The 24,690-nt window shown below is 35.8% G+C and overlaps 1 protein-coding gene across 2 annotated transcripts in view; it reads left to right on the top strand.

The window, feature by feature from the left end:
- The window catches only part of LOC123685387 (ITG-like peptide), an 85,915-nt gene extending 61,225 nt beyond the window's left edge, over window positions 1-24,690 (top strand). Inside the window, exons 3-5 of one of the 2 annotated variants that reach the window (XM_045625052.1) lie at window positions 194-326; window positions 22,330-22,568; window positions 23,770-24,690. In XM_045625052.1, the coding sequence (XP_045481008.1) occupies window positions 194-326; window positions 22,330-22,568; window positions 23,770-23,910 (513 nt within the window). In that variant the 3' untranslated portion in view covers window positions 23,911-24,690. Of the gene's footprint in view, window positions 1-193; window positions 327-22,326; window positions 22,569-23,769 lie in introns of both variants that reach the window. The other variant, XM_045625046.1, reaches the window with a different exon arrangement.

Here is a 24,690-nt window from a genome sequence, read left to right as displayed (position 1 = left end):
AATCTTTTTAGCTCCTTTGATACAACATTCTCTGGAATAAGAGCTCAAAAACTAAATGTTTTTATTCATTGAAAATTGAAGATATATTGTTTCTTCATTCGATGTTTCATTCAATGCTTTCTCTTTTCACTCACTCAGGCAACTATGACATCTCTCAGAAGCTTAGATCTTGTACGAGAAATTTCATTTTCAGAGATCTGGAGAGGGTGATGAAGGAATCCTAGAAGAATACACTAACGACGTGGAAGACGAACCCTGTTACGGAAAAAGATGTACCGCTAATGAACACTGCTGTCCTGGTTCTGTTTGCGTAGATGTTGATGGAGGTAAGATTTTCAAGCCAGAATGTGTTGATGTTCAATGAATTGATAATTTATATTCAATTCTATTGATATGGTTTAATTAGTTTATTATTATACCCGACTTAAGCCCATACTTGTGGGAGAGAAAATCCCCCTTCGCCATCGGCTTTTCCACTCCCTCCCTCCCTTTCAAAATAGAATATAAATGAACTGTAGATGCAATGCCAAGAATTTGTTAACAGATCTTTTCATACACTGTGTCCGTAAAGTATGGAACAAATTCATTTTTAGCTAAACAAACCATTTTAAGAAATAATCCTGAATCATGTCGATTTTTCATTTTAATTTACTGTATTTCAAAATAATAATCTAATATACAGGGTGAATTACTTTCGAGTAATGACGTCACCGTCTTTTTTTTTAATGGAATACCCCCATTTTGTCCCAATTATCTGATTACTCTAGCTGAGCTGACTCCAAAAATGTATCACATGTTGTTTCCAATTGGTACAGGGTGGGCAAAAATACAATAGTTTTGTGTGTGCTCATAAAGTAACGCGTAACATTCTTTATTAGTTGAATTAACAATATTATCAAAAATACTTATTGTCTAGCGGCAATTGGTTTGAATGTAACACCCTGTAGTTTGTTACATTATTAGATTAATTAAAATGTATGAAAATAAGAAATATTTTTTTTCATATTCTGTCCGTTGGACCACAAGTACCAAACATGTTTGGAAACAGTTCATTTTTATTAATCTAAAAATGTAACAAACTACAGGGTTTTACATTCAAACCAATTGCCATATATATAATATATGTATATATAATAATAATATAATAATATATAATAAGTATTTTTGATAATATAGTTAATTTAACTAATAAATACTGTTACGCGTTACTTTATGAGCACACACAAAACTATTGTATTTTTGCCCACCCTGTACCAATTGGAATCAACATGTGATAACCTAACCTAACCTAACCTAACCTAACCTAACCCACCCTGTACCAATTGGAATCAACATGTGATACATTTTTGGAATCAACTCAGCTAGAGTAATCGGAAAATTGAGACAAAGTGGGGGTGTTCCATTTAAAAAAAAATTACGGTGACGTCATTACTCGAAAGTAATTCACCCTGTATATTAGATTATCATTTTAAAATACGGTAAATTAAAATCAACAATCGACGTGTTTCAGGATTATTTCTTAAAATGGTCTATTCAGCTAAAAATGAATTTGTTCCATACTTTACGGACACAGTGTATAGCTTGATATCATATAGCTTCGGTCAGCTTTATCAATAATAATATTACTTTTATCAACTGTTTTGAACTTACCAATTAATTTTATGTAATGTTGTCTTTGTTTGATAAAATCTACATGCTTTTAGGTCAAATGCTATCCAGACTAATATATGTAGGATCCAGTCCCTGTTCCCTGTAAATAATTGACATGGTCAACAGGATGCTTGCATAACTATTAGTTTCTTCAAGTGTCAAGGGTATGACAGGTTCAATGAATTTACAGGGAACGAATTGCTTCTTGTATATAACATAGAAAGGAAGTGTTAATTCTTCGAGGTGTCGAAGATGTGTCATGTCGGTTGTAAATCTGCGGAGATTTACTGGAGTTGGGAAAGCTTGAAAACGAGACGATGGTACCGGATGTGTCACATTGCGTATCATCTGCTGGTCCTTCGAGAATATTCCATGATCTATGGCTGATGAGATTTCCAGGAATCCGCGAAGAGCTTTGTGTGGGCGGTACGGTAAAACTCTTATTGGACTAGGGGTTGTACTTGGTACTTTCCCCCGATATCGGAGTGATGCTAAGGGTGTGGTCAAGCCGGAAGAAGGGAAGTCGATATTCAGGGGAGAACAGTAAGTTGCGTTCAGTAGACAGTTCAACTCAAGTCTAAGACGAGTTGAGAGCAAGTTCGGTCGGTCAACTTAAGACGTACGACGTAAAGACGGTTCGCGGACTAGATTAAAACGGGTCGCGAACGAATTAAAGACGAGACGACCGACACTCGAGTTAAAGACAAAGACGTGATATTCAAAGACGTTTCGAGTAATTAACACTCTAATTAAAGACGAAATTCAGTACCGTAGTGAGAAACTTGTAATTAAGACGTATCTAATTAGGATGTTCTCAATACTGAGTTTGTACCGTAGGTGTGGCTTTGTAAATGTATGCAAATGATTAAAAGAGTTGAATTATTACAAACCCGAACAAAATCACGGAGAAGAAGACAAAAGGCCAGGTAATCGAATCATACCTCTAGACGATCGAATAACCAACCTACATATATACTCCAGACTGATAATAATCCAGGTTGTAATGACTTGCCTTCTTCTTTTTTTTAACGGTACTAGGGAAAATGCTCAAATTAACTAATCAATGTGTGTTGAAAATTGATACAACTTCTTAGTTTCACAATTTCTTGAATCAAAACCAATAACACAAATAAATTGAACTAAATCTAACCTTTCGTCAATGATATTTCCAATACCAACCCGAATTCAGCAATTCCAAATATTACTGAATGAACCATTACCAACTTAATTTCGATATTCCACAGCCACCCGGGATGTCAATTATTCCTGAACGGACACTATAGTTAGTAACGGCACTCCGATAGCTGAGCATTTCTGAGCTGTTTCCTTTCAGATCAATATGGTTCGTGAAAAGTTTTGAACAGAAACGCTGAATTTCTAGGTTATGAGTATAATACCGAGAGTATAAACCCTCGAAGTTAGTAATAAGCAGCCATTATCATGACCGCCAATGTTAGCCATAATTTTCATGATATTACGAAACTCTCCACATGTTCCCTATTATAGTTAGCAGAAACAAGTAATAGCCAAGTGTAAAATATATCACATGATCTCCATAATGACAAATGTTATTTCGATATTCCGCAAGTCACGCAACGGTAACGACCAACAAAATTACTTCACGCTCAATAAGTCCTGGAAATATCTAATAGAATGAAATCGATTTTCATGAGCCATGTTTCAGAAACTTTCCATGTGGTACTCCTTATGTGAATAATGTCAGAGTGAATTTCATTTCATAACTCACTACATCAATTATTCGAAAAAATAGTATGTTGACTTTTGAAAATATCATTTGTGATTTTGTTTAGGTGCTGAAATCTACATACTTATAAAAAAAAGGATTTTATAGTCGAGAATTTCAACTCCTCATTTGTTACCTCTTTCAAGTTACGAGTTGTGAGGTAAATAATTTCAGCTAACAGTTAAATTCTCAAAGTAATTTCTACGATGTTATGATTGATCCCTAATAATACCCGAAATGAATGCTTAAAGCCCGCCACTCACGAAGCGTTTTTTCGAGACTTTGAACGCCAAGCGTCCAAGAGATTCCAGTCGGGCAGTCAAGTTCATTCTATGATTTACAGTCGTGCGGCCGTGTCCCGAGCTGCCCGACTGTAAAATTATCCGAACGCTCGAACATGGTAGCCTCGTGAGTGGCTGCCTTAAGTTTAATAGTAATAATCAGTTATATTACCACAAGAACATAGACAATATTCGATTATATACCGATTCACGAGACGTAGTTCGCGAAACATCACGAGAACGCAGCTCGAGTGGTGTTTCGCGAACTACGTCGACTGAAGAGGTTCCCATAATCGAAATATATTATCTATGCTCGAGTTGGTATTCGTTACGATTATATAACGAATAACTATAACCAAAGCACTGCATTTTGATTATTCATTAATTCAATGACATTTCACTGAGCTGGACTTTTATTTTTTTGGCTAAGATGCATAGAAAACCTGGTGTGCCTACTTATACCTATGAAACTTTCAGACAAAACGGGAAATTTTTCAGATTTATACCTACTTGATTTCTGGGGATCGCGTCTTTTTCAGATAGCGCATATATCGTTTATATAATAATAATAATAGTTTATTAAAGATAAACATTGATCGTAGAGGCAAGAGCCTGTACGCGATTAATAATTTACAATTCTTCAAAGATTTACAGTATATATATACAAAAAAAAAAGAACTCTTGCGAAGATAAAATAAACCGAAATTCCCTTATATTTCAACTTAAGAATGAAAGATAAAGCAAAAGTATGTAAGAACCGAGGTAAGAACCAACAAATCAAGGTACTAATATTTTTCTCCAGGAACATATGTAACTCATTGTCCAGAACCATCCATTATGGATTGATAAGCAAATGGAAAAATTGTCTGTCTTTCTCATTCACCCATGCCCTGATTCTGCCTTTGAGTTCCTTAGCATTCTGTATTTCTTTTATTTCCTTTGGAATCTCGTTATAAATGCGTGGGGCGAGATATTTGACATTTCTCTCGATTCTCGGCTCTCGTGATCTTTGAGTATAGAACAATAATATTTTATATTTTATGCTCGTAACAATCTTCTATACTTTGTCATTATATTCCATTCATTTCATTTAAAATTCGATAGGAACTGAATTGTAATTTATTGGAAAAGTTTGTAAAGTCCCAAATCAGTATGTCATTTTTAAGCGCCACCCTACAGAACTCTGGTGAAGCAGAAAACCAAAGCAACAGGTGGATATCTGAAAAAGTCTGAAACAAACGAACGTCCAAGAATATTACTATGGAAATGATCACAATATGACACGAGGCGAAAGACCAAAACGATTATACCAAGTCGTCAAGGGTATATTCAATTATCAATACGCCGTAACTATGGAAAATTTACGGATTCTATTGGTTCATCAAAACATGAGAAATATTGAATTTTATTAAAATTCAAGCAAAATGCATTGTATCAAAACATAAAGGTCTAAATCCCGAGGCCTTTGAAAAAAAATACAAATAATCTGAAATACAATGTTGAAGTTTTTAGCAAAATAATAGGAAAATTGAGGGGAGAAATATATCTAAAGACCACCTCCATAAAATATAAGGACTCACAGATTGAGACCAGCTGAATACCTTTTAAGATGAATACATTGAGAGCTCCCTTCGGACTGTTGGAACACGATTTCATAACTGTTGAAAGCTCACTAAAAAACAATAGTGCAATAGTGGCTAAAATTTGCGTAGATCAAAGATTGGCAAGCGCCTTGTTCGACGAACGTCGTCTACAAGAAGCCGCAGATTGCAATATAAATGCGTAGTTTCCCGCGATCCCAGAACCTTATATCCCAAGAGTGGCGTATTCTAAATGGGACGTTGTTTCACGGTTAACAAATTTAGGTCTGGCTTGAAGTGACTGACGTGATTAAATTTCCACGAATATCAGATGATCTTGATACCAGCATTCCACAATCGCTCAATCTTGTTCAACTGATTTATCGTAAGACCCTTAAAGGAACATCGTCGTAATTGAGTATGGGGAGTAAGAGTCAAAAATAAAGTTTTTTTCAGATAGGAATTGAAAAAAGCTCTTTAGGAAATGAAGGTGATCCCGTGCTTTTCAATGAAGTAATTTTCTACTCTAGGTGGCAAGGTATACCAAGAAAATGTTTCATTCATAAAAAGATCAAGATTCAGAAACTGGAATAATAGAATAAGAATAAATATAGAATAGAATATAAAAATATAGAATGAGAATAAATATAGAATAGAATATAAAAATATAGAATAAGAATGAAATATTGGATTCTCGAACCGGTTAAGGTAAGGGAGAAAATATGGCTCCACTATTTCTTGAAGGTATTATTATTATTATTATTATTATTTGAACTGGGGTCGCTTTGCTTCGGTGAGCCTTCCGGGAACTGCGACCATGCAGATCTTTTGTTCACTACCCTACTCATTCATAGAAACCCAGGGAGGTCGTCAACGACGTTAATAAAATTGACAACCTCCCTAGGGGCCTTGGCCATTACCTCTCTGGTATCCAGGACCGGCTTGCCCATGTGAATGGTTCTTAGGCCAGCCAGCTCTGGACACTTGCATATCAAGTGTTCAGCCGTTTCTACTTCCGATCCACAGAGCCTGCAAATCTCGTCTGCTGACTTACCCATACGGTACAAATGATGTTTGTACCGACAGTGCCCCGTCAGCAGTCCCACCATCACCCGAAGCTCTGCTCGCGACAGCTTCAGGAACTTTCTGGTGTAAGTAGGTGAAATCTTCACGAATTTCTTTGCCTGAGCAAGTCTAGGAGTGTTAGTCCAGTGGATTGTCCTACTGTTCAACTCTTGAAGGTAACGTAGCGCTGTTATGTTACCTCGAATGAAGACTAAAGGTGGCCTACTTGTATTTGCAATAGCACTCCATACCATCACGCCTACTGACCGGTGTACATGACGCTCAACATCAAACTGAGGTTCACGTCTTTCTCCCCGACGTCGTCTAACCCTTCTTCGGTCATCATGTGCACCTAAGGAGAATCGAGATTCATGAGAAAAGACGACCCAATGCCATTCCACATTCCAATGTTGACGTTCTCTGCACCACTGTAATCGTTGCAGGCAATGCTCAACCGTCAAAGGTAACACATTATGGAGTCGATAATGCTGCAGTCCAAAAGACCTTATCTGGCGGTTAACCGTTCGGAATGTCACAGGATGGCCTTGTTCTCCTAACCACTCATCAGCCAAAGATCAAGTTGTCGCAAATTGATCTCTAATGGCCATAAGTCTTAGATGTCGATCTTGAACTTCAATTGTGCCCCTTAGACGTCCGGTGCCTACTCTTCTTCGATTTTGGGCATTATCAAACAACGCTTGACAACATCTCATGACAGTAGTTGGATTTGTGTTTGTACGGTTAGCGATTTCTCGAAATGACAACCCCACCTCCCGTAGACCAATAATTCAACCTCTTTCAAATTCAGTCAAGTTTTTTGAAATATTGTCGAAATTAGGACAAGTCTTATCAGTGTACAAATACTAAAAAATCTGTAATGTACTCTCGTATACTATAGTATGCTTTTTTCATGAGTACATGCTTGATATTTTACCCAAACTTGACATTAGATCGTAACTTATTATACATCTTGATACATTGATAATAAGGACAGTTTTGATATTCAGAGGTTTCATGTATAAGGATGGATAAAACCTCTTGACTTCTAGTTGGATAGTTATAAAAACTACCCAAGCTTGCAAATTTATGTTGATTCTCTCTGGCATACTGAAAGCATCTATATATGTATAAAAAAAACTGTTTGGGAGCTCCTCAGGAGTCCGCGCTGCGATGACCAAAGAGGTATCATCAGCAAAAATTGTAATGAGATCTAGTGCAACATATGAGGGTAAATCATTCATTCACATGAATAACTATGATCCCAGCACAGCCCCCTGAGGAACCCCCAAACTAGTATCTATCTGTTGAGAGCATGAGTGCTGTACCTTAACCTTAATAAGTCTATCAGCTAATTACCTTCCAAACCACTTGAGGAATATGCCTTTAAATCCTAAGTTGCAAAATTTGCTTAGAATGAAATCGAATATAAGGCAGTCGAAAACACGGGATAAATCAAAGAAAAGTCCCACAACCAGCATACCCCCATCAATCTAGCGAACACACTCAACGTACATGAGCACAGCCGATTGGGTGGACCTCCACGAACTGAATTCATGCTGACAATCCGCTATCCTTTTGTACTTATTCAAATATTTAATCATCCTACTGAAAACAAAACTTTATATAATTTGGAGAAGGAGCTCAATATTGAGATTTGGTCTATAGTTCATCATCTCAAGTGGATCATTTCTCTTAAAGATGGGAACTACTGTTCAACCTTCAGTAATTCGGGAAAAACACCGCAAGAAACTAAAAAATTGACCAGGTTAGACAAAGGTTTGCTGAGAGCTTCAGGCATTACTTTTATCAATTTTACAGATATTTGATCAGCACCAGAACTTACTTCATTTTTGCAATGATCTAATAATATCCACTATCTCTACTTCTACTATTGGCATAAAGATGAAAGTATTAACCTCTATTTGAGATGAAGACAATGAGTCAGATATTGCATTGTGTTGCATCAAGTGAATTTCATGCAAACTTTACGGGCAGTTGAATATTCAGAGAGACGCATTTAGGTCGGAAAACCAACCCCAGCAGGTACAGCGAGGGCTAAAAATAGATCAAGAGCATCCTTGGCGCCACATTGGTGCTACATATGGTCATCCTGAAGTCACATCTAAGGGCAAGGAACGAGGACGTGGACCAATCAGGGACCTGGATTGCGCTTTGGTATGCAAAATCCAAAGCGACTATTAACATCCCCAGGAAATTGGGGTACCATATTCAGTACGCTCGTAGCTGTTACCTTGTAAACACATAACTTGTACAGCCAAATTCAAAATATTAGTTAAGAAATCCGGTGTTTCGTTATCCCAATTCAATAGAATTATAGTTGATCGATTCAACCAAAAACATATTGCCATAATGATTATGTATACTAATATTATTCAGAGTTGATGAAAAGTACTGAAATAGAGAAATTCTTTTCTATTTTATTCGTCAATTTTTTGGTACTTTCAGTTTATAAAAATACAAGGAAAACCCACTAGATTTCCATGAAAAAGGTAATTCCGTTCGGAAAGTTGCAGAAAATACGTGGATAATGTGAAACAAGAACTCCCATCACAAAACGTCATTCCCCCTGCTGAGGCGGTCGTAGGTAATGAACGTTATCTACCAAGTTTTCCCCATGCTATTCGCGTCGCCCCATAATGCGTTTTCCGGCCTCGTGCTGTGTTCTCGGAAAACTTGGGAAACTTCCCGGAACATTTCCGATATAACGTGTTGGGCTATTTGATTTTAATCAAAAAAGGAGATAAAAGGACGGAGCGGATGCTAAAGCTGTTGTTCGGATATTTCCACGATCGTAATTCTATTTTCATTGTTGAGTCTTTAGTGTTATGAGTTCACTGCAGTAAATTCACCAGGTTGTTCGTTCATTCTTATTACATTGTGAGAAGATGGAGGTTGGGATAATTTATTTCTGTTATTACTGAAATTCTAAATTCAATTCAGTATTTGTTTTCGCTATTACGACAATTCGTAATGTGGGTTCTTAAATTTCCATTTTCATTTTTGAAATATATGAAATCCGAAAACACTTCCACTATTGTATTGTATATCCAAAGTCACTTGGAGGAAGCGAGAATATTTCGTTTATACAAGGGTTATCCAAGTTTCCAGCAATTCATTTGCCCAACAGTACTTTCAAATAAACTCCGGTATTTAGCGTCGATTTAAAAAATGAAAATATTGCTGATTTTTTTCAATGCAAAACATCAATTATATTACTATAATAGCGGGAGACTTAAATGCAAAGCATCCTGACTGGAATAGTAGGAAGGAGAACGCATGCGGGAGAAATAGCAGGAAAAACCATTTAATGGTTGTAGGCCCTGAAGAACCAACACATATCCATGAACCGAACAAATCGATAGATTTACAAGACATAGCGATAATGAAGAATCTGACGATGAACTACGAAATAGAAACACAACTAGACTTAACTTCTGACCACTGTCCAGTGATTCTCACGCTAGAAGTTGAAGCTACCAGAACAGAAACCAGCCGTAAAGAAATAAACTGGAAGAAATGCAATGAAATTTCCGAAAGTAAAGAGGTGAAAATCAGGAACACCTATCAAATCGAAGAAGCGGTAAATAGCTTAAAAGAAAGAATTAGAAAGGCCCAAGTCAAAGCAACAAAAGAAAAACGTATTCCGAAACGAAACCCAATACCCGTCGACGTGAAAATCTCGATTGAAGAAAAAAAAAAGCGAAAAAAAAGACATACAGAAGAACTCTGTATCCGGATGACAAAACTATACTAAACAAGTTAACGAACGACGTTAAAAATAGAATTCAGGAGCTGTTCAACGAGCAATGGGATAGAACACTGGAAGAATTAGAAACAGAAAATCAATCGCTATGGAAAATGGCAGCAAGTTTAACAGGGAAGAAAAAACGGACCAAAATTCCAATACTCATGAAGGGAAGCCAAGTGGCCCAAACGATTGAAGAAAAAGTAGAATTGTTTGCGGATTCGCTGGAAGAACAGTTCAAGCCAAATCCCAAAAACAGTGATGAAGATTTCAACAATATGGTCAATAAAATGAAAATGATCGAACTTATCACCACACTGGAATCGAATACAACCAGTGAAAATAGCTTTGGAAGAAGTAAAGGAAATATTATCACAAATGAAGAAGAGAAAAGCCCCTAGGAGCAGATGGCATATGAATGCCATCTGATTATGAAATCAAGATCTCAAACACCTGCCAGAAGAAGCGCTAGAAGAAATCGCTGAAATAGCAAGAGCAATATTAGAAACAGGATATTTCCCAGAACTATGGAAAACTGCAGACACTATTCTCATATCGAAAAGAGGGAAGAATAAGAAGCATCCAACCAACTACAGACCATTAAGTTTTTTACCGGTCCTTAGCAAAGTGATAGAGAAACTGATATACCTAAGGCTTGACAGTTTCGTTGAAGAGAAAAGGATTATACCTGATCAACAGTTTGGATTCCAAAAAGAACACTCGACGATTCATTGATCAGAATAACAGAAGACATAAAGGAACAAATGAACTTGTCGACAAATACCGGAGCTGTATCCTTAGACATAGAACAGGCCTTTGATAAAATGTGGCAAGCAGCATTAATATACAAGATGAAATCCAGAAAATTTCCGAGTAAACTAATTCAGGTATTCCAATCATACCTGAACAATAAGAAGTTCAGGGTGAACATAGAGGAAACGAGATCAACAACGAGAAAAATAGAAGCATGCGTTCCTCAAGGATCGGTTTTAGGACCACTGCTTTTCAATATATTTTTGAGCGACATCCCTGATCTAGTAAATACAAAGACAGCACAATTTGCAGATGACACTGCTGTCTACCACTCAAATAGACAGAAAAAAGCTATAAGAAATAAACTAGAAAACGAGTTGGATCGATTATTAGTCTATTTCAAGAAATGGCGAATCAGAATAAATCCTAAGAAGACAGTCGCAGTATATTTTGATGCCAAGAATAGGAAAGATCCACCTGAAGAACTTAGCATTGAAGGACTAAAGATTGAGTGGAAAAAGGAAGCCAGATACCTGGGAATAATTTTGGACAAACAACTCAACTTCAATAAACAAATTGAAGAAAACAAGAACAAAGCGATACAATTCCACGGACATCTCTACCCTCTACTTAACCGAAATAGCAAGCTGTCACTGGAAAACAAAGAGAAAATAATTAAATCTGTGCTTCTCCAAAGTATAACATACGCAGGGCCGACCTGGTGCAACGAAGAAAGCACCATTAACAAAGTGATACGGTCATCCATAGGAGCTCCATAATACATGAGAAACGAGCAAATGAGGAAAGAACTCAAAATTGGAACAATTAAAGAAATAGTAAGGAAACAAACAGAGAATATTATATAAACGATAGAATACCACTCAAACAACGAGCTGAAAAGAGTTCTGAAAATACCAGTAAGGAAAACAGACAAGAGGGCTTTCCTAATAAAAACAGAAAACTAGGAGAAAATGAATCAACAACACAGAGGGTGTTGATTGACAGTCTCGGAACGCGGAGACAGTCGAAAGACGAAATCTAAACTATTATTGAAAATCAAAGCAAATTCATATGAACACTTGTAGAAGAACGGAAACTCGAGACATGAAGTCTCAAAGAATAAGTTCCGGCCCTCTTATTTAAAAACAAACGATCACAGAGAGAGCGTCGATTGGCTGCAGCTACGCAAATCTATCACTTCTTAATTATCTTTCTCATGATTCATGTAGAACAGTGTGGTTCTTAGAGGGATTAATGAAATGATCGTTTTTCTCGGTTTCAGTTGGTTGTGTGACTGAAGTTTCTTTTTATTTGTATGGCATATATTCAAATTCACTCAAAGTATGCCACACTATTTCTTATAAAGAACTTTTTTTAAGTTCACAACAATCGGATAGGGAGTAGGGAATTCATTGTCTGACCAGTCCTTTTAAATAAATATCAGTATGCTAGTTGATTGTCTATAGAAATGATATGTGTCGATTTGATCACTTTCATTGCTCGAAATAATATACGTGCGGCCGCGTGGCAATATGGTCGCTCTTATTGGTGAGAAGTACACTCATCTTCCATGTATCATCAATTGAACTGGTTTGGGCAGTTATAAAGATCCTCGTGGAACCTCCCTGCTCAGACAAAAAAAGGATACGAGAAACATTGGAAAACAACCTCGGAACACTGAATACATAAAAACTTCATTAATGTAGTGTATTATTTTGATAAACCATCAAAAAAAATCGTTCAACATAAAAGAAATTTGCAGGTTTAATATACTAAGGTAAAAACAAGGCATGGCCTCCTGGGACCTTCCTACTCAGTCATAAAAGGGATACGAGAAACATGGAAGAACTACCTCGGAGCACTGAATAAATTCATCCATATTGAATGAGGTTACTAGAAAGTTGTGAATTCGGTTTAAAAGTCAAGGATCGAACTAAATTGATTCAATTCAATAGAATTCTTTTATGAGTTAGTTATACAATGGTTCACACCCTCAATGGTTCGAGATATATATTCTTTCGAAAAAGAGCCAGGAATTAATCTTTTAATAATCTGTTCAACTATATTGTGCTCGTTTATTTAAGCACTTGCTTGTTACAGCTAGCCTTTCGAAATTATTTTTTTTATAAATAATTTATATTTGGCCTTTGAAGAGGTGTTTTCAGTCAAGCAATATATGTGACACACCTTTCGGTATTTCATACCGGAACCACTTATGGAATCATCAGCAGCTATTAAGTTGTCTCTGCTTTGTACACCTCAACTCTAGAGTAGAGAGAATGCTAAACCGTTGAGCTGTATCACGAACGGCACTGTTGTTAATGAAACTGCTTATCGTGTGGCGTCATTCTATGGGCTTGTCTAATAGTCATCACATAATAATATGCTGGTACTTTTTGACATTGCAGTATGCAGGAGAATACTAACATAAGGATAGTGACAATTCGAACTACATAAATTATGTTGTTTCTTATAGATAGTCTCAATTCTTAAGGATAACACATAACAATAACAATAAAATACAAATACAAAAATAGCACAGTTAAAATTAACAATAAAAAGAATAAAATTCCGCTATCAGTTTGGGATTAAATTCCAGGAAAGAAGGTAATTTGTTACTCACATTTAATACAACACAGATTCAATAACACAATACAAATACAAAATAAGTGAAGAAGGTAACAGAAGATGATCATAAAATGTCGACCAAAACTAAAAAAATTAAACTTTCAAAATCGATTTTAAAAATACATATTGTGTCTGGTGGAAATTTAGAGACTTTTGGCTTATCCGAGAGATGGCGACCCAACTGTGCTACTGCTGGCGCTATGGAGATGGAAGGTGTATTTCGCAGAGATCACTGAGTGCCACATTGTTGATTCCATCAGTGATCCCGGAATGAAAGACCGTAATCCCCTTAGAGGCTCAGAAAGCCTTGCATAAAAAAACAATGCTCCTCGAATTTGGCATGAATATTTGAATGTTCATTCAACATATAAAATAAACTCAATTCCAAACGAGTTGATTATGTTATGGAAATAAATATTGAGTATTTTTTCGATATTATGAATTTTCCTTGAATTTTGATGTTAGAAATCGCTATTTATCATCAGCTACACGCCAAATTTCAAGTATCCGTCGATAGTGATGATTTCAAGTTTTAAGGTCTTCTCGTCCGAAACTTATCGTGTTTACCACTGTCCGTTAAGACGACATAATTGATTCATCATATTATCTGTTATCGTTTGAAACCATACTCCGCTCAAAACTCTAAAAATAAAGACTACATCGAGACATTGCCCTCGTTTAAGTAGAACATGCGTCCAAAGTCCTGAACAAAACGCCTACCAGCTATTTTTTCGAAGACTAAATGTTCAATTCAGCTTATTAGCACATCCAAGATATGTTAACCATTACATTCTGAGGGAGACGAAGTGAAACATCTTCAAATAAAATTAAATTCTTATATTATATTCTCAAGGTAATATTAGTCATTCTTCTTCTTTTTCTTCAGTCTTTTTTCATCCAGTGTCGGATATAGGCCTCTTCCAGTTTTTTTCATGCTTCTCGGTCTTCTGCTGTTCTCATTATTATTAGCCATTAGCTCAATTTAATTAGAGTGCGCGTCAAAGATGTACAATAACAAAGAGAAAATACACTATATTTCACAATTTTTCTTCGATAAAATCGAAAATGCAAGGCAGACATCTGGAAATGTATATCGTTTTTATGGTTCTGATACTTTTACAGCCATAATCACGCCAATTTTGATTTCGTCGATTCCATTCCGATAATTTCGATGTCGAAGATGCATCGCTCACTGGAAAGCCAATTGTTGAGAATGTCGATAATATCATGGACATTACTGAGTCCGACCAACATGTAAGCACTGTTTCGATCGGCCAAGAGCTAAAGATTGCACAAAAAACCATTTGGCACCATTTCCATAAGGCTGGCCTCAAAAAGAAACTCGATGTATAAGTACTACACGAATTAACGCAAAAAACTCATGGGCCGAATTTACATCTGCGAATGGCTGTTGAATCGCAACAAAATCGACCTATTCTTAAAGCGGTTAATGACTGATGATGAAAAGTGGATCACTTACGACATCGTCAAGTGAAAACGGTCATGGTCGAAACGCGGTGAGCCGTCGGAAACGGTGGCCAAGCTAGGACTGAAGCCCAGGAAGGTTTTGCTGTGTGTTTGGTGGAACTGGCAGGGAATAATCTACCATGAGGTGCTTTTTTGTTAACTCGGAACTGTACTGTCTACAATTGGGCAGTCTGAAGGAAGCAATCGCCCAGAAGCGGCCAGTTTTGGCCAATAAGAGTTCCATCAGGACAACGCCAGACCAGACACATCGATAGTGACTCATAAAAAGCTCCGGGAGTTTGATTGGGAGGTACTGTTCGCATCCACCTCATAGTCCAGACTTGGCACCAAGTAATTACCATATATTCCTGGCCATGGTGAATGCTGGTGAAAAATTCATTTCAACAGAGGCTTTTGAAAATCATCTGCCGCAATTTTTTGCCAATAGGAACAAGGGCTTCTATGTTAGAACATTATGATATCATCCCTAAAATGGCTACAAGTTATTGAACAAAACGGCGCATATTTGGCCTAAATTAAATCATGCTAACTATGGTAATAAAAGCTTTTTTTCATTCAAAAATAATGGATTTCATTTTACTACACCTTAAAATAACTTAGAAATGAGGTTTGTTAATGGGTATTAACACTATTATTGTACGATCGAATGCTCGAAATGTGTAAATATTGCAAGAACACGAAACAACCATCACTAAAATTATGCAATGAATAAACGATCAAGTAGGCTTCAACTTTAACGTCTAGCCAAGGACTTCACCTGGACTATTTGTCTCTATCGAATTCGTATTTGGCAGATACTCAGTCAATTTGATCTTTTCATCTGCCGCACCGTTTCCTTGGTGATTGTCTTCAACAAACCCCTCCAAATTTCTGATCGACACACTTACTTGATTTAACTCAACGGAATGGTCCACCAAATCGCTTTCTTAATTGCTACTTCGCGATAACTCAATGATAACCGCCCTTCTGAGTTATTATCTGCCCTTTTAATGGCGAAAACATCTCAAACACAATCGTTTCCTGATTAGCCATTATTTCCGCTAAAATATCAGCTTTCTAGTGATCTATCATATAATTTGGTCGAAAAGATTTCTTATGTTGCCATTTAATTTAATTTGCCTCTTCATCTAACAAAATATTTTTAGGTTGTAGGTCTTGTAGCAAAATCAATTGAAGTCAACAATTGATTGTCAAATTACATAAAAATTCATAACAATTTTGAAAATAAACAAATTGTTGAGTTGATGATAAAATTTACCAGAGACTCAAACAATAAAATTTTTCACCAAAATTCTTTGTTTGAGTGTCTTTCAGAAATGTCCAATTAAATGCCATCTGATAGCGTTATAATACATTATCTACGTCAATTTTTGTACTTCCATTTATCAATAATGTGAAAAATTAATTTTTGTGGATAGTATTCGCTTTGTACTCGGTCATTTCGAAAATGGTACTAATTCAATAGCCTTTTTTTTTAGCTCTGTTAACTTCAGAAATGAAAAAATTTTCTCGAAAAAAGACATTGGTGTATATTTTCAATAAGAAAAGGATCAACGCTCGCCACTTGATGATTTTGGCAGGAGACACTTACCTAATTCGAAATATCACATGAACAAGACTTCAATACCTAAAAATTAAAATAATGAATGTAATAATATTGAATTTATAAGTAAAAACTGATTTTTTCAAATTTTAACATCCTGTACCTATCTCGAAAACGAGGCATGTTACGATATATGTTTATGGAATTTTTTTCGAAAAAGTGTTGTTCTATCCGACACCAAAGTTATTGCACTAAAATCTGGACCACCATGTATAAATAAATTTTTGTTGTGATTGCAATCGGAGATTGATATAACAAGCCTTTGTATAAACAATTATCAACAATCAATGAAGTAATCATATCTCATTTGAAATAATTTGAAGTTTATTTGATAAGAGTAGTTTTTCCTCCACGATTTCGTGCCAACACAAAATAAAAGATCATTATTCATAAGATGGTAATACTAGATTTTTCAAAATTCATTTGTAGATGAAACGAAACCAGTTAATTTTACACAATATTTTTTATTTCATTTTATCTCGAAATATTCAAAGTCTAAATATTTTACAATAAAAAACGTTTTTTGATGAAAATTAAATAAAAAATAAAACAAAGTAAATTCCACTAATCTTTCAATGTTTGTGACATTTGTTTCGGTAAAACTATGGTTTCTTCAGGTTACAATTTAATCGATCTTAATGCAAGATAATTGGAAAAGAAATACCCAATATTTCATAGACAACAAATTCGATCGGGTTGAGAATGTTTATATTTTGCTTGTGAATATGAAATAACAATCACTAGGTTCTGACAAAATTTTATGTACATCTCATAACCAGAACCATAGAAAATTCAAGGAGAACATCGGAAAAAAATTGACCGATATTACCTACAAGGTCGACAAAACCGAGTGTGTTGGGATTTCGAGTGTTTTTTATGAAAGAACAATGGAAAATTTTAGTTAATTACATCATGAGAAGAATGTGAAATTTGAAAAGATAGTTGAAAAGAAATCCGATGGGTTTGATATTTTGAATGTATGCATAGAATTACAATTTCTAGCTTCCTGCTAAATTTGTGGAAAGCTTGAGCAGAACCAGAAAAACTCATAAAGAATATTGAAAAAAAATGACCTAATATTATCGTGATCACAGAACCAATATACCTAGTTGAAACTTCATGTGCTCATATTATAGAATAATTAGATTTATTTGCGAAATTTGGAGCTCATTTCGAGTCATCAGGACCATAGAAAATTCAAAAAAATAATGGAAAAGAACTAACAAGTATTTTCGTGAATATTTCCCTCCTGTCAAAAATTCTATGTATATGGAGAGCAAGTATCGAAAATTACAGCGATAATTGCATTGTAGGAAGCGAAACTGCACTGCGATAATTGTTCTGTTCATAGATTCATAGTTTCTATGCATCTTACACAGTTCGAATCTATGGCACTTCCATTCTACATCAGTTTGACAAGTGATGTAACAGTTTATTCGGGAAATATTCCCCCGAATTACACTCGTGCATCAAAATGACCGGATAATTTCGCATTCCAGCGTGTTTTCTTTGAAAAACTGCATTCGGTCATTTTCATTTTTGGAGAAAGAGCCCTCCACCTTCGGTGTCGGGCTCTTTCTCCAAAAATGAAAATGAACTCATGCAGTTTTTATGACAACACGCTGTCATGCAAAATTATCGGTAATTTTGATGCACTTGTGCAATTACCTACGATAATGTTCCGATCAGTTTGGCATTTTAGGAATACCTATGTAGAATAAACATTCATGCAAAATTTCATGTTGACCGCGTAATCAGAATTATAAAATAGGGAAATTAAAATATCGAGAAAGAATTAAGAGAAATTCTCTGAGGATGCAATCGAGTCATGAATTAATGAGCGCTCGAAAGATCCTGACTTCACGACAGTAATTTTCTCTTAATTTAATGTGATTTTTAGATTTTACAATCCATAAATATTATTCTCGATTTAGAAAAATGAATGGGATACAGAAATCCAGGGCAGCCGCCAGGACCAGCAAACCTTAACATTTTGCCGGGGCGCCAAATTGTCGGGGCGCAAAGTCAGTTAATACAGAACAAGACAAAATTTTTGACACAAAAATATTTTCTTAGTGAAAATATCATTCTTTGTAGTCAAATATGAAAATTGCCAAGCACCAATTTCATTGAAGTCGAATAGGGGCTCTCTACTTGTATGAAAATACAAATAGGTACTTAAATGCACCCTCAAGAACAGGTTCGTTTCTTTATTATAGAGCGTCCTACTTTCGAATAATTAAGGGCGTTTTTTGATTGAATCGACAAGTTGTCCGTTGATATATTTGACAAAGTAATTTCAAGTTCAAATTACGATTTCAAATGAAATTGAAGACATGCCTCAGAGAAATAATTCGAATAAATCAATTAAAGAAGGGCGGCGAAATTGTTTTTTCCGAGGCGCCAAAATGCCTGACGGCGGCCCTTAAATATCATTTCTATCTAAGAATCGATCCTTATTTTATTCAAATATCTTCTATAGTTATAGTTCTCGAATAATATTCAAAACATTTAATATTTTTCATTTCTAAACATTAACTGTTGTAATTTCAATTCACAAAATGATTGTATTCCAGCAAAATGTTCGCACCCATTTTCAGAATCGAGTTATTTAGATAAATCGGTCCTACGTGTTTAATCCCCCTTTAATGGACTTGTGAACCATTTCATTTTGTACGAAATGAAAGTTTGCTATTGAAACCCTGTTGCAGCATTGTCAACAGAGCTGTGGGTTGGTTGAAATAATATTTGCCGAACCTGTTAGAGTTTCCATTTACTCTAAAACCATTTCGAATATTGATTGAAACTATAAGGGAATATGAAATAGCCGTTGATGTCGACTCAACACGTTATTTCTTATCTAACAGTTGGAGTAGGTATCATCCAAGGGCGTAGAAATGGAAGGGTACTGGGGGTAATTACCCTCCCCCCCCCCCCAAGATTCCCAAGATATTACATTTCATAACTCTCGAAAAGACGAAGAACGAAAATTTCTCCATAAAATGAACTAATAATCATTTTACTTTTCTTTGAAATCGACACGTCAGTAAAAAATCGGACCCTTTTACGAGTTTTATGAGTTTATTTTTATTATCGCTTTCAAGATGATTATTTTTATTGCACTACGGGCACATCTAGGTTCCGAGGTTCATTATTTTCCTTTATCTAGATCTACCCGTTTGTCGGCGTCAACATTGTTTTGCCATCTGTGAATTTTGCATTCATCATCGGTATACACTTACCCGTTGTTTTCGGTTTTTGTATCATTTTCGTCACAACATTTTATTTAATACTGCAGTTATCAAAGAACTGAACTCAGTTATTCGCATCGAAAATTGTCTACGCTGTGTTGTACAGGGTGGGCAAATAAGCGAAGTAAGCGGCTATATCTCAGGATCCACAAATCATAGACTTGCGGTAAAAAATTTTACCACTAAAGTGTACAAGAGAACACACTGGAAATTGTTTTGAAGTTCATACCTCAACCTCTAGGGGGCGTAATAGCTACCGTCGAGTAGAAAAATGAATTTTACTCGAAAATGTTTCATATGAAGAAAAAATATCATCTCTGTAATCCTTGGAAAATTCTCTATCTATTTGAATTGTCACTTTCGATTTTACGACATCAAATAAGAGAAGGGGAAAGGGAGAAAGGGAGAAATCTGACTGATTGAAATGCCTGTATCTTCATTTGGCTCAACATTTTTGAGCTGTACAATTTATTGTGTTCATTCAAATTGCAAATTATTAGTGAAGAAATCATTTTTAAATTGAATATATAGGGGTTCCTTAATTGGAGGTACAAAATAAAATGACAGATTCCTCGGATCATTTTAAGAAATAAAATCCTATACCAGTAACATGGGTCTGCAAACGATTTGTTTTATAGATGTTAAAGTTCAAGTTTTTTTCTTATAGTTCCTTCCCTTCACAAAATATTCAACTTAAATTTGCTAATTTTAAATGCAAATCTACAGGGTGATATTTTTCTGGAAGAGTGCCCGTTTCTTTACTCCTGAACTTTTTATGGTGAACCACTGGTAGTTTAAAAAAATGTAAAAAAAAAATTCTGGTCCACTACTACACTTTTTGGTTTCGTGTCGGTTCTTGTCAAACAATTCCTCAGTAATACTCAGGAAAATTCAAATTATTTCAAGATCCAGTAGCTGTGATGAATAAATACTGATTATAAGTTTTGGTACTTATTTACCCGATATATAGAGACGATTAATAAATATTCGATAAACTGTTATAAGCATCACAAAAAAGTACGACACTAGAAACACCCTGTATCTCGAAAACAAAGAGTTTAGGTGCCCTTGTATAAGACATTCTATTCCTAAAATTATTCGAAAAATTTCTCCCTTTTCTTCGTACCTCCAATTTAAAACCATCCTGTATAAGGTAAGAACAATCGAATCGGTAGTCAAAAAAATGCTATTATTTCGAGTAATTTTTGGTTCAAACTTCCATATTGAACCTTTCTTTCTCACATTACATAACGGGTGTTTTTTTTTCGAAGTATACAACTTTAAGTTGGCATTACTGTTCAAGATGGCGACCGATTGAACAGATGTCAAGTGATTAATTCTCAGTTTGGTTTGGCTATTCATCATGAATAGACTCACGCCTGAACAACGCTTGCAATTAGTGCAATTTTATTTCGAAAATAATGGTTCTGTGCGGAATACGTGTCATAAGCGAATTTTGTTTAGCGATGAAGCGCACTTCTGGTTGAATGGCTACGTCAACAAACAAAACTGCCGCATTTGGAGTGAAGCTAATCCTCAAGTGTATGTCGAAACACCATTACATCCAGAAAAACTGACTGTTTGGTGCGCTTTATGGGCTGGTGGAATCATTGGTCCGTACTTCTCCAAAAACGATGATGGCCAGAACGTTACAGTCAATGGTGATCGGTATAGAGCCATGATTACTATTTTTTTCATTCCTGAATTGAACAACATGATGTTCAGGAGCTGTGGTTCCAACAAGACGGCGCAACATGTCACACAGCTCGTGCCACAATCGATTTATTGAAAGACACGTTTGGTGAACGCCTAATTTCACGTTTTGGACCTGTGAATTGGCCTTCAAGATCTTGTGATTTAACACCGCTAGACCACTTTCTGTGGGGCTATGTAAAGTTATTGGTCTATGCGGATAAGCAACAAACCCTTGACCATTTGGAAGACAACATTCGCCGTGTTATTGCGGATATACGGCCACAGATGTTGGAAAAAGTCATCGAAAATTGGACGTCTAGATTGGACTACATCCGAGCCAGCCGTGGCGGTCATATACCAGAAATCATATTCAAAATGTAATGCCACAAGATTATCTTGCGGATAAATAAAATTCATATCAATCGAATAATCCATCGTTGTTTTATTGCAATTTAAAGTTCTATAGCTCTAAAAAAAACACCCTTTTTAAAGTTATCATCAAAAGTTTTTTTTGAATACACCCCCCTGGAAAAAAAGGTTTACGCCCTTGGTATCATCCAAAATTGTGGAGATATTACAGTTAGACATTTTAATTCATTATATGTATAACAAACTCTTGGAATGGTTGAGCAAGAAAAAATTTAAATTTTTGAAAAAACCACAAGGATGCATGCGTAAAATGACATATTTGTGTGTAACGTGTTTCTTTTTTTCGGAACGTATTTTCCAACTCGATCGTATAGAAAAAGATGTAGGGGCTTATTTTTAATTCGATTACATTACTTTTCAAACATAATTGCTCCTTTTCTATATTCTTTCCAGTAGTTGGTTCTTGCCTCTTCGCTTATGGCAGACGTGTTGGTGAACTTTGCCGAAGGGACACCGACTGTGAATCTGGACTAGTGTGTGCCGAAGCTGAACCAGGAACTATGACCAGGGTGTGCAGACCTCCTGTACATCAAGAGAAGCAGTATTCGGAGCTCTGTAACATGTCAAGTGAATGTGATATTTCAAGGGGTCTATGTTGTCAGTTGCAACGTAGACACAGGCAGGCACCGAGAAAGGTATGCATTGAATCTTTCGTAAATTCCAAGAATCTGTTTAAAAACAATTGCTGATAGTTATTCACAAAATTTCGTATTTTTCAATATACCAACCTTCTTAATTCAGTGTTCTCAACACCAATCTGAAATAAAAACTTACTGGTTTCAGGTTTTTTTTTTCAGAAATTCGAGTCTTTATTGTGAAAAACTGGTTATAAATTTATGATTCCAAGTATTGTCCATCGCTTATTCAAAAAAAAAAAAAAATCAAAATACTTCAATTTGCTGACGACTTCTGCTTTTATCTTTCCTATGGGGATTATGAAGAATGCCTAAGAGAGCTAGAGGGAGTACTGAGAATACTGAAAGAGTGACTATTCAAAATGGGATTTTAAATGTCAACCGAGAAAATCTGCATTCATGTGTTTTACCAGACACCGTCTGCCTACGATAACACATAAATATAGCAGATTTACAAATGCCCTTTGTCAGACAATATAAGTATCTTGGTATGATCCTCGACTCTAATGCCCGCCACTCACGAGGCGTTTTTTCGAGCATTTGCAATCCAGGCTTCCAAATGGCTTGCTTCCAAATGGCAGCCAGTTTACACTGACTGCCATCCCAGGCTGCCATCGAAACCTGCCAAGAGGTTGTTTTATTGAGTATCCGGGTCGGATTTCAGATGGTCACAGACAGCTGGCAATTTATCAGGTACCGCCGGAACTTCGTAGCGTAGCAAATTTTTGTGCAAAATGAAAGAATTTTTGATAGGTTTCATCGAAATATTTAGACAGAAAACCTGTCGATGGAAAATAAAAAGCTCCACAAAAAAAGTACCACATATTTTTGAGTTCGATGTGAATAAAAAGTTTTGATGCATAATTACCTCATATTGGTATCACAAATTCCTCTTTATGTACAGAAGACAAAGAAATTGTAGATCTAAACCATCTGATCCTTAGTTGTAGCAAAACCGGAGGCAAAGACGAACTGATTAGAAAATTATCAAAGATAAATATACAACTTCCAGTAAATCTTCAGACTCTTCTTGCCTCGGGGAACAAAAACGTATATGATATTTTGGAAGAACACGTTATTATAAATGGCACACTGATATAAAATACCTAGCGTGAATATTTTGAGTGGCTGAAGAACTTTGATCAGTGCCAACTCAAGGAGAAAAAAAAAATCATCCCATTCTAACGGTTTTTTTTTTCAGGTCTGTTCATATTTCAAGGATCCCCTGGTTTGCATCGGACCAGTTGCTACTGATCAGATCAAAAACTCCATCCAGCACACTGCAGGCGAAAAAAGATTGACCGGATTCACCAGTTTCAAACGACCGTTGCCAATGCATTAGGCAAATAAAATCTATGTTAAATGAGTACCTTTACAGTTATAAATCTGTAAATTTTCTGTAGTGTGACGATCAAAGAAATATTGCGTTGTACATTTCCACTGAACAAAACTGATTCAGCCAGAAGCAATCCCTAGGGCCAGTTCTCCTGAAATAGTTATTGTCAAATGAGCCCACCCCACCTTTTGTGCGAAGTTACATCCGAAATGTACAACTCAATATTTTCTGAAAATTATAATTTAATCAGATGCATTCATTGAAGTATGTTTTTATCATTCAAATTCTATTTGAATTCTGAAATTGGCTGAGGTTTTGATTGATTCTTTGGATATAGATAAGGTGTTTAAAGCACTTTTACTGGCCTAGTTAGTAACCTAGTTTGTAGTTTGTTGCGCATATTCAAATATAGGGGGCGCGCAAATATAGAATTCACCTGAAGGTCTCTCAATCGACTGCGAAAAGAATGAGAGATTTTCCTAATAGAAAATTTGAATTATTTGAAACTGTAAAACTTTTAAACGTCTAACTGTGATGATTACACATGACAGTACTTGCATAGTAATGTTTTGAAGCACTGCAATACCCATGCTAGACCTGACAAGTATTAAGTAGCTTGGGTAAGGTCAGTCGGCTCGGAATAGAGTACCGAACATTATACGCAATTATTCGTCTTAATCAGTGAAATATGAATACATATCATGTGAAACATATCATATTATAACTACTATATCGGTGTTATATTATAAAACTTAAAATATATTAATAAATGTATAATGCAATTGG

Source organism: Harmonia axyridis, chromosome 1 (genome assembly GCF_914767665.1).
Source record: "Harmonia axyridis chromosome 1, icHarAxyr1.1, whole genome shotgun sequence".
Lineage (NCBI taxonomy): Eukaryota > Metazoa > Arthropoda > Insecta > Coleoptera > Coccinellidae > Harmonia > Harmonia axyridis.
Note: the sequence above shows the minus strand (reverse complement) of the source record. Positions and strands in the feature narration are given on the sequence as shown.